Genomic DNA, 13,646 nt, shown 5'->3' on the forward strand with positions numbered 1-13,646 from the left:
CTCAATAGACTGTGGATTTTTAAGTAAATTTGTATCTTTACGAACAGGTGTAGAGGAATGGAACCAAAGTAGAATTTTCTATTCGTATCATTTAAATAATACGAGAGCTACTTCGCTTTTGATATTTTGAGCATGCTTCTCGATATTTTCGTACAGTATATGAACTTTGTATACCTTTGCATATTGAAATATTTTTATAAATGTGTAGTTATCAAGTTATCTCTTGAAACGTCATTTTTCTTCATTTCCAAGTAGCTAGTTAGTTCTTCCATGTTGTCCTATACTGACTGTGTGTTGGATTTTCTTCCTTCAATTGGAATTTCTTGGTCTTCAGATTTTTCTGAATTATAGTCTCTTAATATATGTAGTTACTTCCCTTTTCTTTTCTTCGTTTTCATTCTAGAATAAAAAGTATAATTAATGATATGATGATGGAGGAGAAAGTTTACTTTTGGAGGAAAAAGTTGGGGCAAAGATTTTGTTAAAAATTGAACTAGTGCCAATTCGACTAGTGTTAATTTAAAAATTATGGTATCGCGTTGCTGTAATTCGCGAATGCCATTAGGGCTCGGGAATTAGTCCAAAACGTATGAGTAATAAATTTATTTTGGTATTTCTCTCGCTGGTTCATCGCTCAGAAAACATATTTTCCTGTGTAGCACAATGTAAACGAATACCAAAATACGTGGCGCATTGTCATCGACATGATTCAGACTGCTATTGACAAATTTTCAGCTCCTTATTCAAACACTCCTAAATTTTCATCCAAAATTATACCCATGAAACTTTCAATCAGATTAAAAGAGTATATCAATTTTAAGAGATAGCTATCAACAGTTAAGCTAAGTTTGATGAAGTTTGATACGGTTTGAAGTAAACCAATTCAAGTTTGAGTTAAGTAAAAAAATATGGAAGCATGATTCAAACGCTGCATTTTGAAAAAGCTAGCGAATCATCAACTGAAATAAACCAACGCTAACAATATCATGACAAATAGCTTGGTTTAATTTAGTTTGGGCTTAGGTTTGATATCAAATTTTCAACATCTGAAAAACATTCTTGACAATAAATGTAGAAGAGTAAAAAGTTGATGTAAACGAAATTGAAATATTATTAAACAATTCCAACGATATTACGGCGAATAACTTAATTCAGGTTTGATTATGCTTGAGTAAAAATCGAGATTGAGTTTAGACGACGTAAACTTGAATATTTAGAAAAAAAAATAATAAGATGGAGTAGATTTAGATGAAACTGAAATGAACCAACTCTAACAACATGATAAATAATAATGTTAATTTATGTTTGATTAAGTTTGAGCCACGTAAAAATTGGAATATTTATAAAGGCGTTAATAAAACAAACAGAGTGGATTTAAAGATTGAACGAGAAAGATCCTTGAACCTCCTCCAAGGCCTGTATTTCACGTTCCATGAAATAAAATCTCGCGTAGAGAGTTCTCAGGTTTCTCTGAAATTTCTTACAGGCTTCGACTTTCATTGCTCTCTCGGCTCGTTTATAGATATATTCTCGCTGCGTTCCGGTTTCTTTCTAAAAATCCACGCCGTTACTACGGTGTTACAAAATCGTGGCCCATCTTATTGTATATTTCTCTAACGCTCCCGTGGCGAATATCTCTCTTTCTCCTGCCGTAAATATTACGTTTCCGAAGTATGCCGATTGTTATCTCAATGTTTGCAGCATCTTTTACACACCATCTATCGTTACACACCAAATTATTCCTAGCAAAATGGATATTTGCAGAAAAAGATGGTTCTTTAAAGAAAAAGGAATTTGCTATTTTTTCTTGTCACTTGTATTACAACTTTTTCAATGTAACTGACCTAGATTTTAGATAGAGACGATGATCTTAGTGAGCACCAGGTACGAAGATCAAGACTGTTCGAAATTTGTGTTTCTTTCATATCGTTTGTTCATATAAAATTCTTTTACATTGTTCTTCTTCGTATAGCATCAAGTTTCGTCTTAATTTCCTTATTAATATTTTCTTGTCAGATTACGATAGAAATAGTCAAAGAATAAGATCTATTGGACTACTTATCAGGCGGTAACAAAAGCAGCCATAAAACAAGGGTTCTACTACCTCACATCCAATTTTCTTACGACTCATTGATAGAAGCGACACTGATGACGTTACTATTCTCAACTTGTCAAAAGTTGCACAGCAATACGCAGCAATAGACTAATGTCCAATATCCTCTACCAACTTCCATATCTCTTAATTACGTCAATTTCCTGAAAATTCCCACTAACATCTCCAGTTTGTGAAATATTCAACAACGCAAAGCAGCCACACCAAATATCATGTAACTTGGATTGTAAAATTCCAAACACGTCCTGATCGTCGCAACTTCTTCCAAACCCCATTATCCTCTACAAGAAACATACCGATATGAGCAGTAGCGAGAACCAACGTTACTCGATTGTATCCAAAAAGCAAAATTCTACTGCAACTGAATACTCACAATTTGTGGAACATTCCATAGCAAAAAGGAGCTACAGTCATGTAACCATGTAACTTGGACTCTATGTGACATTTAAAGATGCAAAGCTGCACAGAATTCTCGCAACGTGCAAAATTGTATAAAACATGGAAATAAAACAAATAGGAGCTGATGTGCTGTTCCTCCGATTGTGTCTATAAAGATAGAAATTCAGATAAATATGTACGATCGCTTGGAATTCTTATGGAATCAAGCGACAGTGAGTCAGGATAAGATGCGAAGAAAAGAAAAGCGAGTTAACGAGTAGCGGCCGTTTCGGTATCCCAAAGTATAGTGTAACACCCCCGCTAGATGGAAGGCGGCTAGTGTAACTCCCTCTTGCCGCCGCGACGCTGTCGTCAACAGCACTGACGTTCCGATGCACACGTGCCGTGTGCAAAGGTCTGGCTATGACTAGGACGGGCACGACGCGAGAACAGCCATTCGAATCCAGTATTAGTGCGGTGTAGAGTGCTACTCGGTGTTTTTTCATCTTTCACGCCTGTCTTCCTCCCCGAGTTTACCGATTTTCATTTTCGTGACTTCGAACCCGACATCCGGTGGTGAGTAGTAGAGTACACGCAGCGAGCAAGCAACAGTGTTCCACGGCCATCCAGACATCATCGTACAACCTACAACACACCCATTTTCAGGATCCTCCCAAGAAAACGTTAGAGAGTGGTTGGTTTTCGATGTCGATCGAATTGTCGATTGGAAGTGAGATCTTTGGAGTTATATCCCTCTTCTATTAAGTTTGGATAATTTTGCACTTGGAGATTCCAACTCGTAGTTAGTTGCTTTCTATAATAAGGATCATATTGGAAGTGAGAATTTTGCAGTTATCCCTCTTCTATTATGTTGGTATTCAAAGTGAAGATCGCAGGAGGTAAAATTGTTACGTTTCTCGACCGACCTACGAAAGACTTCAATTTTGTTATTTTAGACAATGGCATTTGATGGAAAATAAGCTTAGTACCTTGCAAGCATTGGAAACATTTTCGGCGGTTAATTGGTTTACGAGGAAATTATTTTGTTGCCTTAGATCATTAGGTCCTACAGCATTGAATTTGAATAGTATCTTTGAATTCTTTCGTGTGACAGAATATACCCTTGGCTCTTCGAATACGCTGCAGTTTGTACATTTGCCCCATTTTTCTCTGCAACTGACAACGTTATATTAGAATATTCTCTTTCGACAAATCAGAAAATTGACAAAACTGTTGATCTTGTCATATTTTTCTTCTTATGGTCGTTGAGCGAATAATTTTTCAGGCAAAGCTCGAGTATCATTTCGATTCTCATCTCTCGCTACCAAAGTATATTTTATATTGGACAAAGAATCGTTGGAATGGCAATTGAAAGAATTCAAGCGAATCGGAGCATGGACAAATCTGGCTTTCGTAATCTTCGGTGTTAAGCCAGAGGATCGGAAAATTTGACGAGAATGTTTGTCCGAGTGGAAAGCTACATTTAGTCAGACGCGTCTTACACAGCAGAATTACGCGGGCCGTAAAGTTAAAACGCGTGACGGGTTCGCTAAAACGCGATGAAATTTGAGATCGTCCGGATTTAGTATACACGGGGGTGGAGAAGACATTCTTCGGCTCTTATGATGTAACATAGACGGAGATATGTATGTACAAACAACCGCGTACAAAGTATCGTCGTTACTTTTTCCTGATGACTCAGCCGATAGAATACTTGGAAGTTAAGTTACCAAGTTTCTAAATCGAATTCACCAGAAGAGACGAGATCCGAATTTCGAATTCACGTTGGGGTCATCGTAGATCTTATAATCCACTATTATCTCGTTTCAATATTTCTAAAATTTATTTCTTTTGTCAATCAGAGATTTTTATTTAAGATGGAAATATTGACAAGACTTTCAAACTTGATCGGTTATCGAAATTACGAGAAAATATTTCTGTTATTTTAGATAATGAGAGAAAATTAAATACAGATTAGGAAGTCAATGAAATTTTTTATCAGTTAGCAGAAATACGATGAAATAATTTGGTCGTCCTTGATCATGATGGAAAAGTACCAAGGCAAATGGAAGAAAATGAAGTATAGGTTAGGAAGATTTGCAAATACCGAAGAGGCATTGAAATATTTCATCAGTTAGTCGAGTCACAAGTTAAATAATTTTGTTATCTTAGACAATATTGAAAGAGTAGATATAGACAACATGAAAAACGATGTATAGGTTAGGAAGGACCAACTGGACGCGAAGGTAGGGGTAATGGCGACCGCGTTGTGGAGAATCTAGCACCTTCCCTAATACGGCCTCGCGATCCGGCTTGCGTCTGCACGGATATAGAATCCTCTGTCTCTCTTCCTGATCTCTCGTGGTCTCTCTAGCGTTTCTACTAATACCGTGGTCAGTATACTCGTCACCAGAGCCGCTTCCAAAAGTCACATCGTCGAAACTTCCACATTTGCAACTTTGTATTTCGAATAGCAAGTTTGTCTCTGCAATACGACTTCTGATATTTGGCACACGAATGATTTATATGTCGTCATGTTTATTTTACTCCTCAGCCTTTTACTCCTATGTTTATTTTAGGTTATGTTAAGCCACGTGGCGGGAAATTTAAAAATTTCCAATCTTTCAAAGCTCGTCTGACATTTTATCTTTGACTGACGAAGAATAGCACTTAAAAATCTCTTTCCTTGCAATATTTAAGTATCGAATTCCCATTCTAGAGTAATTTTATTATCATTTCTATTAAGAGCTCCTTGCGACGTATGAATGATGATTAATAAAACTTTAAGGGAACCGTGCGGCCTTTTCTTAGAATGGATTGTTACAATTTTCATCATTCCATTACGTTCTTCGTCCCGTTTCTATGAATACAGATCGTTCGATGAAGAATTGAGATTAATTTTATCAATGGGTTAACATACAGTATGTTAATCGACAATATAATTGTCAATCAAGTTAATTCCAATGTTTCATAAGATGGTATGTTGTGATTGTAATAAATTCCCGAAGAAACTTAATTTCTTCGTCTTTGTTCTTCTGTCCGCATCTTTCGCGGATATTAGCCACCGAGAATACACGTTGCGATTCGAACTTGGTAAAAATAGATTCGTTCTCCGGCAGTAGGGCGGAGATTGAAACTGTTTATGTTCCTCTTGCGGGATTAGGTAATCGGTGGCTGAGTTACCGCTGTTATTGTTATTCGTTGTTTATGCACTGTAAAATATACGAAAAATACGGGACTTACTCTCCACATTTCAATTCCAATCTTCTTGCTTCGATCTTCTTCGAAAAGTTTCGTAAAATATTCCATCACAGCACACAATAGGATAAATTTGATCTTTAATTATTTGGAAAATAATCTGAAAAATGTGAAAATAAATAGAATGTTCATATCTATAGAATAGTGGTAAACATATGGAAAAATAAATAAATGAAATATTTTCGTATAGTTGATAATAATCGAGATAATAATCGAAGATTTTTCTTTGTTTTTCAGTACAGACAAAATGCCTTTTAAGCCAGTAGAACACCCCAAGTGTCCCAAATGCGGCAAATCCGTATACGCCGCGGAAGAACGCGTCGCCGGAGGACTCAAATGGCACAAGATGTGCTTCAAGTGTGGTAAGTGCTTGTATCAAATGTTACTATTCCGAGAGTATGCTACGTATTTCCCTTTAGCCAATGGTTCAAGACTCAACTTCGACAAACACGATTCTTCAAACATTCTCAAACTTCTTTTATCCAATTAAATAATATGTCGATATAACGTGTATAATAATATACGTATAATAATATATAAAATTTCTCGTTTTATCAAATTTCATCAATTTCGACAAACATATCACGTCACACATTCTCAAACTATTTTCTCCGCTAAACTTAGGATAAAAAGATTTGATTAAATTCTATACAAAGCGTTTAACTTATCTACCTGAAAATACAAATTCGCTGAAATTTTTATTGTTTCGAAAACGTAAAATTTGTTTGAAATGTCTCTCTATAAATTAACCGATCGATACAGGGGCATAATCCGAGTTGCAGAATTTCTTAATTGAACGACGAATTATCGGGGGTCTTGGGGACCGAGGCACCCCATTGCGCAAAAACACCATCGGCCGTTTTTAAAATTAACCGCCTCTATAAATAAGTTTTATCCCAGTCCCGGATGGTTTGTCTTGGCCTTAATTAGTTTTGTATGCTAGCCAGAAATCAAATAGAACCGCCACCCAACGTCAAGCCGAGGGTGCAACGACCCGCGCGAACTCGCCGAGAAAAATCCGGACTTCGTGATCCTACTCGAAATAGCAACCCCCATTGAATATTCATTCGCGGCTTTAGGTACCAGCGGAAATAAGCTGCATAGAAAATTTCAGCCGCTACTGTCACTTATTCGTGAATATTTTAATTTTAAACAAATTTTTTCCTATAAAATCAGGCCATTTTTTTGAATAATTAATAATTACACAAATAATTATTATAGGCCTGTTGGTTAATGGTCGAAGTAGGGCTAGTAATTAGTGGCTATAGTAATTAATAAATCGAAGAGAATTATGCATTTAACAATATTAGGCGACCTAACTATGGATTTTTTATTTCTCTTATTATCAAATAAGGCTAAGCTTTGGCTGAACGCTTATGGATTATTATACTATGGGGTTGTTGATTAGTGTCGTAGGGCCATCTCGACTATAGCGACTGGTAGACTATGGTTGATCATACATCTGTGGAGAATTTAAAATTAGAATTTTTAGAATAGTCAAAATGATCAGTTTGGAAGTTTGTATAAAAATTTGGTGGTTTTACAAAACCATATTTTTGAGTATTTCAACGATCTGGGTTAGGTTCGGATTTTGGAACAAATTCGTGATTTTTACTGTGGACTGTTCGTGTGATTTTTACTAGAAAATCTTGATAAATTTAACTCTCAACTAGGTTAGGTTGTTCTGTAATTAGCAGGATGCAGCCAGTGAAGAAAGTAGGTGAAGCATTCTGTCTATCTAATTATATTAGTTGAATTACATGTCTGTAAACTGTCAACTCGATCCAGTGACAAATATTGCCAGGCATAAACCTGTGTTCTTTCAATTTGTGTCAAAAATGGCTTTTTAAATCTTTTTTAGACAGTAATTCCAATAGGGTCATGAACTTTTCTTTCGTTATCATCATATTCATTACTTTTCCATCAAAAGGTTCCTGAAGCTGCTTCAAACATAGATAAACACATCAACAAGCTTATGGTATGAAATAGCGTATAGTTTCTTAAAAAAAAAAAAAAAAAAAAAAAAAGAAAAAAAGATCACAAGTGCTCACCACTTTTTCGCTCCATCAAGTTCCATTCAACGCTTTCCTACCCTCACAAAGACAACCCTTTGGCTACTGTTTCTCACAATTTCAAATATTCCACAATTTCTTCAAACAATTTCCCATTCAAATTCCACCGAGCACGTATCTAATTTCAAGAAGGGATTCTTAAAGATTCTCGCATTACAGATGCTTTAAGTATAGACTGGTCATGAATGGGCGAGTCCACTTATTCGAGTGGAATATCAGGATGATGGATTAGGTGGAAGCCAAACGAACTATGCCTGTATGTTGCAGGTCTGTGCGGCAAATTGCTCGACTCGACAAACTGCTCCGAGCACGAGGGTGAGCTATTTTGCAAAGTGTGCCACGGACGCAAGTTCGGTCCTAAAGGATACGGCTTCGGTGGAGGCGCTGGTTGCCTGTCCATGGATCAGGGCGAACATTTGAAGAGTAGCGAGTGAGTGCACCTGCCCGTCGTCCAACCTCTCCTCACCCTTTTGACCTAGCCTTAACTCCTATTTTCTCCCAAACCAAGAAAAAAACAACAACAAGATTCTCCCCTCAGTCGTTTGTACGATCAGACCACCTCCCATTCAGAGCCATACACGTGCCGTTAACTAAAAAGAAAAAAAAAATAATTACCGTAAATTGAATGAATACGACCGACTCAACCATCATCGACAGCCCAATGATCCAACAGCATGATCCTCTTCTTGGTACAATAAACCGTATCCGGAAGAAACGAAATTGGAAGAAGCAAAGGCAGCCTACTAAGAACCCAAGGACCGAGAGCATGCGTCTGCGTTTATGTGTATACAGCATCACGACTGTGTCGAACTACGTGGTCCATTTAAATTTTGGCCTGTTCCAGAGTCCCTGTAACCTCTTCTCCCTCTCTGTCTCGACAAAATTTCTGTTTTAGCCTGACTTTATTTTTATTCTCATTCGGAATTTCTAATTTTAATTCTTCGTTTTCACCTTCCTACCTTCTAATTGCCATCTTCTTTTTTCTTCTTCTTGTCTCATCGTCCTTGATCCTGACTGCTACCTGGAAACGCCTTAACTTCAGTTCCTCACTTTCCTTATGATTCTCTCGTCGTCCATCGGCACCGACAGCGATTATGGTGATAATGGTGATGGCGATGGTGATGCTAAGACGACGACAACGACGACGACGTTATAATTAATTGATAATTAACTGTGTTTTAATCTAGTCGACTATTCTCTCTTCGTCACGTTTAACTACCCGTACTTTTTCTTGTCTTCGCTCTTTTCGTTTCTTTTGTTCTTTTTTTTTTTTTCTCTATATCACCTGTTTTCTCTGTCCCTCTGTCTTACTTCATTGTTGTCTTCTCTCTCCGTCAATTTCCAATTTCTTTTATTTTCTTTCGTCTTCTTTCTTTTCGTTGTTGTCTCTGTCACGTTTTCTCTCTGTCCGTGTGAACGACTGGATTAAGAACGGTCGTTTTTTTCTTTTTTTTCTTTTTTTCCAGCCGTATCTATATACATACAGATATATATTACTATATATATATATATATATACTCTTTCTCGTTTCTTTTATGCGATTACTACACTACATTACGCTAGTTTATAGAATCATTTGTACCATCTGTAATAAGTGCCATTAAAAGACTTAAAAAGGGAAAGAAAAAAAAACAGAAGAATCTGGTGTTCTTCATTGACACTTGCTTCGAGTGTTTTTTCAAACGCATTGACGGTTGGACAAAAATGTTCTTGCCATGAAACAAATGGATCTTTCTAACGACAGAGTTCGAAGATAGGAAAATTTCAAGTAGAAAATAGGATTACTGTGGTACAGATGGAAAAAGAAATCGAAGCTATAAATCTAGTACATGTCGAAAACATTTTTGACCCACTGTACGTGCCTACACACCTACTTAGATCTATACATATATATATACATACATATATATATAGATAGTTAAACATTTAGACATATAAAAAAGTGCTGAAAAATATCCACCTGGCATCATCGATGCAACAACGGAGAACGAACCGAGCAAACACGGTTCGAGGACGAAAAATCTGTGTGTACACAGGAGCCAGGCCCGTCCAATTTTCTTTTAACCGTTCTAGCAAACCCCAATTTCACCTTTCGCCACCCCCAACTTCGAGTGCCCCGTCTCTCTTTGTTTTCTTCTGTCTAAAGAAAGAAAGGAAAGAAAGTACGACAGCGCGAACAAAAAGTAAACGACCGACTGAAAAAGTCAAGTAAAAGAAAAAAAAAAAAAAAACAAAAACAAAGAAAAATATAAAAAAGCAAAAAGATACCCTACTACCCCCGCCAGCCCCGCCGAGTGCGAGCCAACCGGAGGCCCATGATCGAACGATATATGTCGCTTTATCACGAGCCTGCCCTCGAAAATCCTCGTGATAAAGGGAACTAGCGAGTAACAAAAGAAAAAAATGGTGAGCACCGAGTCAGATTCCGCCTCTCTCTTCTCTATCTTATCTCTTGACTCTCTCTTTGCCTTTTCTCTTTCTTACCGCCTCACAGGGAAACCAATCGCTTGAAACTTTTCAGAGAAACGTCTTTTTTTTTCTTTTTTTCTGTGATTTTTTTTCCCCTACAACTATTATCATCCACAGATAACGACAAACGTATCTCGGTTGATCGATCCATGGTACACACCTGCACGGCCTCTCGTACCTCTTTTTTCAAACACACGTAACCCCGTAACCCTGCTAACACGTCTAACTCTATGGGTGCTTCTGTTTATAGACGCGATTTTCCATACATACATACACAGGTACACACGCATACATATACGTAAATAGGCATACAAATAATGCACGCTTACAGAGACACACGCATACAGATGTTATACGTAGATGAACGCTTTTTCGGTTTCCTCCTTCAGCTACTTCCTAAAAAAAAAAAAAAAAACAATGTAAAAGAATTCTTTACAACTGCTTCAGTTTATTTAATTATTTCAATTGATTTAATCAAGAACCTCTTCTTCAGCTTTCTCTATGATCCTATTTTTTGGTTTCCTCTGGATCCCTTTTTTTGATCTCCCTTTTTACTTCTATCTATTTCTTTCTTTCTTTTCATTCTTGTGCCACTTGCTCTGTCCTCACTTGTTTCTTTTTTCTCAATAAAACGTATTATCATTTGGTTTCTTGTTATCACACGATCCGCTTCTTGGCTCTCCTCTCGGGGCTCGGCGGAAGCCACTTTTGCGTGGTTGCGAAGGGGAAACGGGTCACTAACCGAATACTAACATGTGCCTAACACTCTAACAGCCGGGTTGTTATTCTTTCACCGGTTTCTGGTAATCAGTTGTTCACCTAGAGTCTTGTGCGTCGACCCGTAGACGACGGAAACTGCCATCGAATCTCGAAGGGAAATCTGGGAAATTCATTGTTCACGTTCCCTCACCGAGCCAGTTTCAGATTCGAAGTTTCGTCATTTTACTGGTCGACTCTCCCTCTTCTGCTTTTTGCAGTGGTGTTTTCTTGTACTGTCTGCTTGTCCCTGGTGATTCCCCAACCCCCGGTGTTCCAACGCCCCCCAATAATATAATACCCCCATAAGTCATTTTATAACCAGATATAAAAAAAAAAAGAAAGATTCGAGGAATTTATTGAAATTAATTCAGGTGTCCTATGGCGAATTAACATTTTCGCAGCCGGTGACGCGCAGTTACGTTTCCTTTTTGTTTTTATTTGCAGCTGGTTGGAATTTGTCTAAAATTATCCTCCAACGTAAATAGCTAAAAGTGGAAATTTCAGAATTTTCTGGCACACCGTGTGTTGATTTAAATGTCGCAAGTGATGATGAAAAATTGAGAAATAACGAGAGAAATTACCTTGTCTAATTATTATATCTGTATTAATGAAACTTGGAAAATACAGCAGCTTGTATTTTTGATAATTCTTCGTTGCCTACTCACAGATTCTCGAGTCTTGTGTTTTCAATAATTGTTGGTTACTTACTGAAAGATTCTTATATTTTTAATATTCCTCGATTGCCTATTGACAGATACTGGAGAAAGCTTTTGTATTCTTATTACACACGACTGTGAAGTGTATCAGAATGACAGGTAATTGACTGGAAATGTTGAAACATCTTACAGGTCTAATAAATATTCGTACGTTCACAAGTATTAACTATTTTCACTAATAATTTCAATATTTCCTATTAAATGTGCAGAGTACAGATAATGAACAAGTTTCAAACAAGCAGTTGCAAACAGAATACTTCCAACATTTTCTATTATTTTATCCTCGTGGCATTAAGGAACCCTGCTGTAAACAGCTTCAGTTTTTATCTCAATCATACAAGATCTTTGGAAGAAACAAAACGCAAAAGAAAAAATCGGCTGTGAAAGAAGTTAATTCCAATCTGCTCAGAATGAATAATTTTTGGTGGAAATGTGGGGCGCTGGCACGCCAATTGGAAATCACAGCTTGACCTTATGACACCAACCAGGAGTGACAATCTGATCTCTACAAGGGACACGTTTTTAGGGAGCTCGCGAGGGGATCGAACGCTGTTCTGGAACCGAGAGCCATCGCGAAGGCGCCTGAAGGGGAAGGTTGTCCCCGATGTGGAGGATACGTGTACGCCGCCGAGCAGATGCTAGCTCGAGGAAGGGTGAGTTTCCACAGAATTGGTCACCCCATTCACTTTCGAGACATTGTGCTATACCTTGGTACCGCGACTCGTCAAAGCCGTTGTCAAGCTCCACGAAAAATCTACAAAAAGTCTACGTTGCAAAATATTTCAGCCATAGAAAAAAATATTCCAGTTTTGAACTCGAATCAAATTTGTTAAAGTTGCTGATAGTATCGAATGCTGCCAAAAGTCCACGTTTGTTCTCAGGATGCTCCACTTGAGTCGTACAAATGTTCTGCTAGAAAAATTGTACAAATGATAATCGAGTAGCTTTTTCGCCAAAAGCACCGATAAGACAAAATGGTAATTTCTTGGTTGGAAGATGTTTCAGTATTCCTTGCAACCGTACTAAGTAGACTACAATAGTTGTAGCTGAGTCGCAAAGATTGAACTATTTGACTAGAAAACACACAGGCTACCTAAATATACCACAGAGCTCTAGAGTCCTTTCTAAAAAAGCTCCACAATTCCACAAGTTATGTCTCGCTGGTAGAAGAAACCAAAGGAAGAAGTCTTACTAACAAAGTATTCTTAGCCCGCGACCGCTTTATTTTTGTTCAGGCAACCCGATACCGTGTGATCCAAATAGAGGGGAGTTGTAAACAGTTCATGAAATCCGAAGTTATTAATCGAGCCGCCAATTGGACTGAACGAATTCCTCTTAGAATCTCGTTGCCGACGATTAGTCACTTCTAATCTTACTCCGTTGAACGTTCTGGAAGGACCAGTGTCGAAACACGGTAGCCTCGATCTTGCGCAGACCTAGACTGTAACACTGGTTTTTGATCATTTAGAAAATGCAAGATAAAATTGATCGAATTTTGTGGCGTATGCAGAGCATTCGAGAGCGGCCTCGCGTTATGCGATGCTAAAATTGACTAGATCACTGGCTGACAAGGTGCCAGGTAGTTGGTGGAGCGTGACGGGCCTCCGTAATCTTCTCGTCTGACGAAACGCGTAATTTCATAACAATGAAGGAAAAAATAAGAGCGGAAAGAGAATTTGGAGGATGAGTCGACGGCAGCTTGTTGCCGTTGGTGCTGGCCCAAGAGCTTTTCCTGTCTTCGTCGGGCTTGGCAGTGAACCAACTGGCCCTTGCCGCGTTCGATGTTGGAAAATAACTTGGAACAATCCGCGGATTAAGTCGATGCAGGCTAATTTCTCTGCTTAGGACACTGTCCGGCCTTTTTACCTTCGATATGGTGTC

General features: G+C 37.9%; 1 protein-coding gene and 1 long non-coding RNA gene across 17 annotated transcripts in view; one reads left to right on the plus strand and one right to left on the minus strand.

Moving 5' to 3' along the window:
* On the minus strand, positions 1–5,845 carry LOC138188331 (uncharacterized). Of its 5 annotated transcripts, none has more exons than XR_011175478.1 (4): positions 5,735–5,845; positions 2,487–3,667; positions 1,845–2,394; positions 1–1,718 (listed from the first exon to the last, which is right to left on the minus strand). It is a non-coding gene; the product is annotated as an uncharacterized LOC138188331 (long non-coding RNA). The 5 variants fall into 5 exon arrangements; XR_011175477.1 differs by having other exon boundaries at positions 1–2,394; positions 2,487–3,417; positions 3,481–3,667; positions 5,735–5,749; XR_011175479.1 differs by having other exon boundaries at positions 1–2,394; positions 2,487–3,427; positions 3,481–3,667; positions 5,735–5,749.
* LOC138188329 (muscle LIM protein 1) overlaps positions 2,932–13,646 on the plus strand; it is a 16,738-nt gene continuing 6,023 nt past the window's right edge. For 7 of the 12 annotated variants that reach the window (XR_011175469.1, XR_011175470.1, XM_069129997.1 and 4 more), the window contains exons 1-4: positions 2,932–3,067; positions 5,987–6,111; positions 8,089–8,251; positions 12,292–12,418. Coding sequence is in view for 10 of the 12 variants with exons in the window: in XM_069129997.1 (XP_068986098.1) it covers positions 5,997–6,111; positions 8,089–8,251; positions 12,292–12,418 (405 nt within the window). In the remaining 2 variants the exon portion in view is untranslated. Of the gene's footprint in view, positions 3,222–3,268; positions 3,294–5,986; positions 6,112–8,088; positions 8,252–9,751; positions 10,069–12,291; positions 12,419–13,646 lie in introns of those variants that run through there. The other 5 variants (XM_069130008.1, XM_069129998.1, XM_069130000.1 and 2 more) reach the window with 5 other exon arrangements.

This window comes from Bombus flavifrons, chromosome 16, assembly GCF_040668555.2.
Source record: "Bombus flavifrons isolate JBK064 chromosome 16, iyBomFlav1_principal, whole genome shotgun sequence".
Taxonomy (NCBI): Eukaryota; Metazoa; Arthropoda; class Insecta; order Hymenoptera; family Apidae; genus Bombus; species Bombus flavifrons.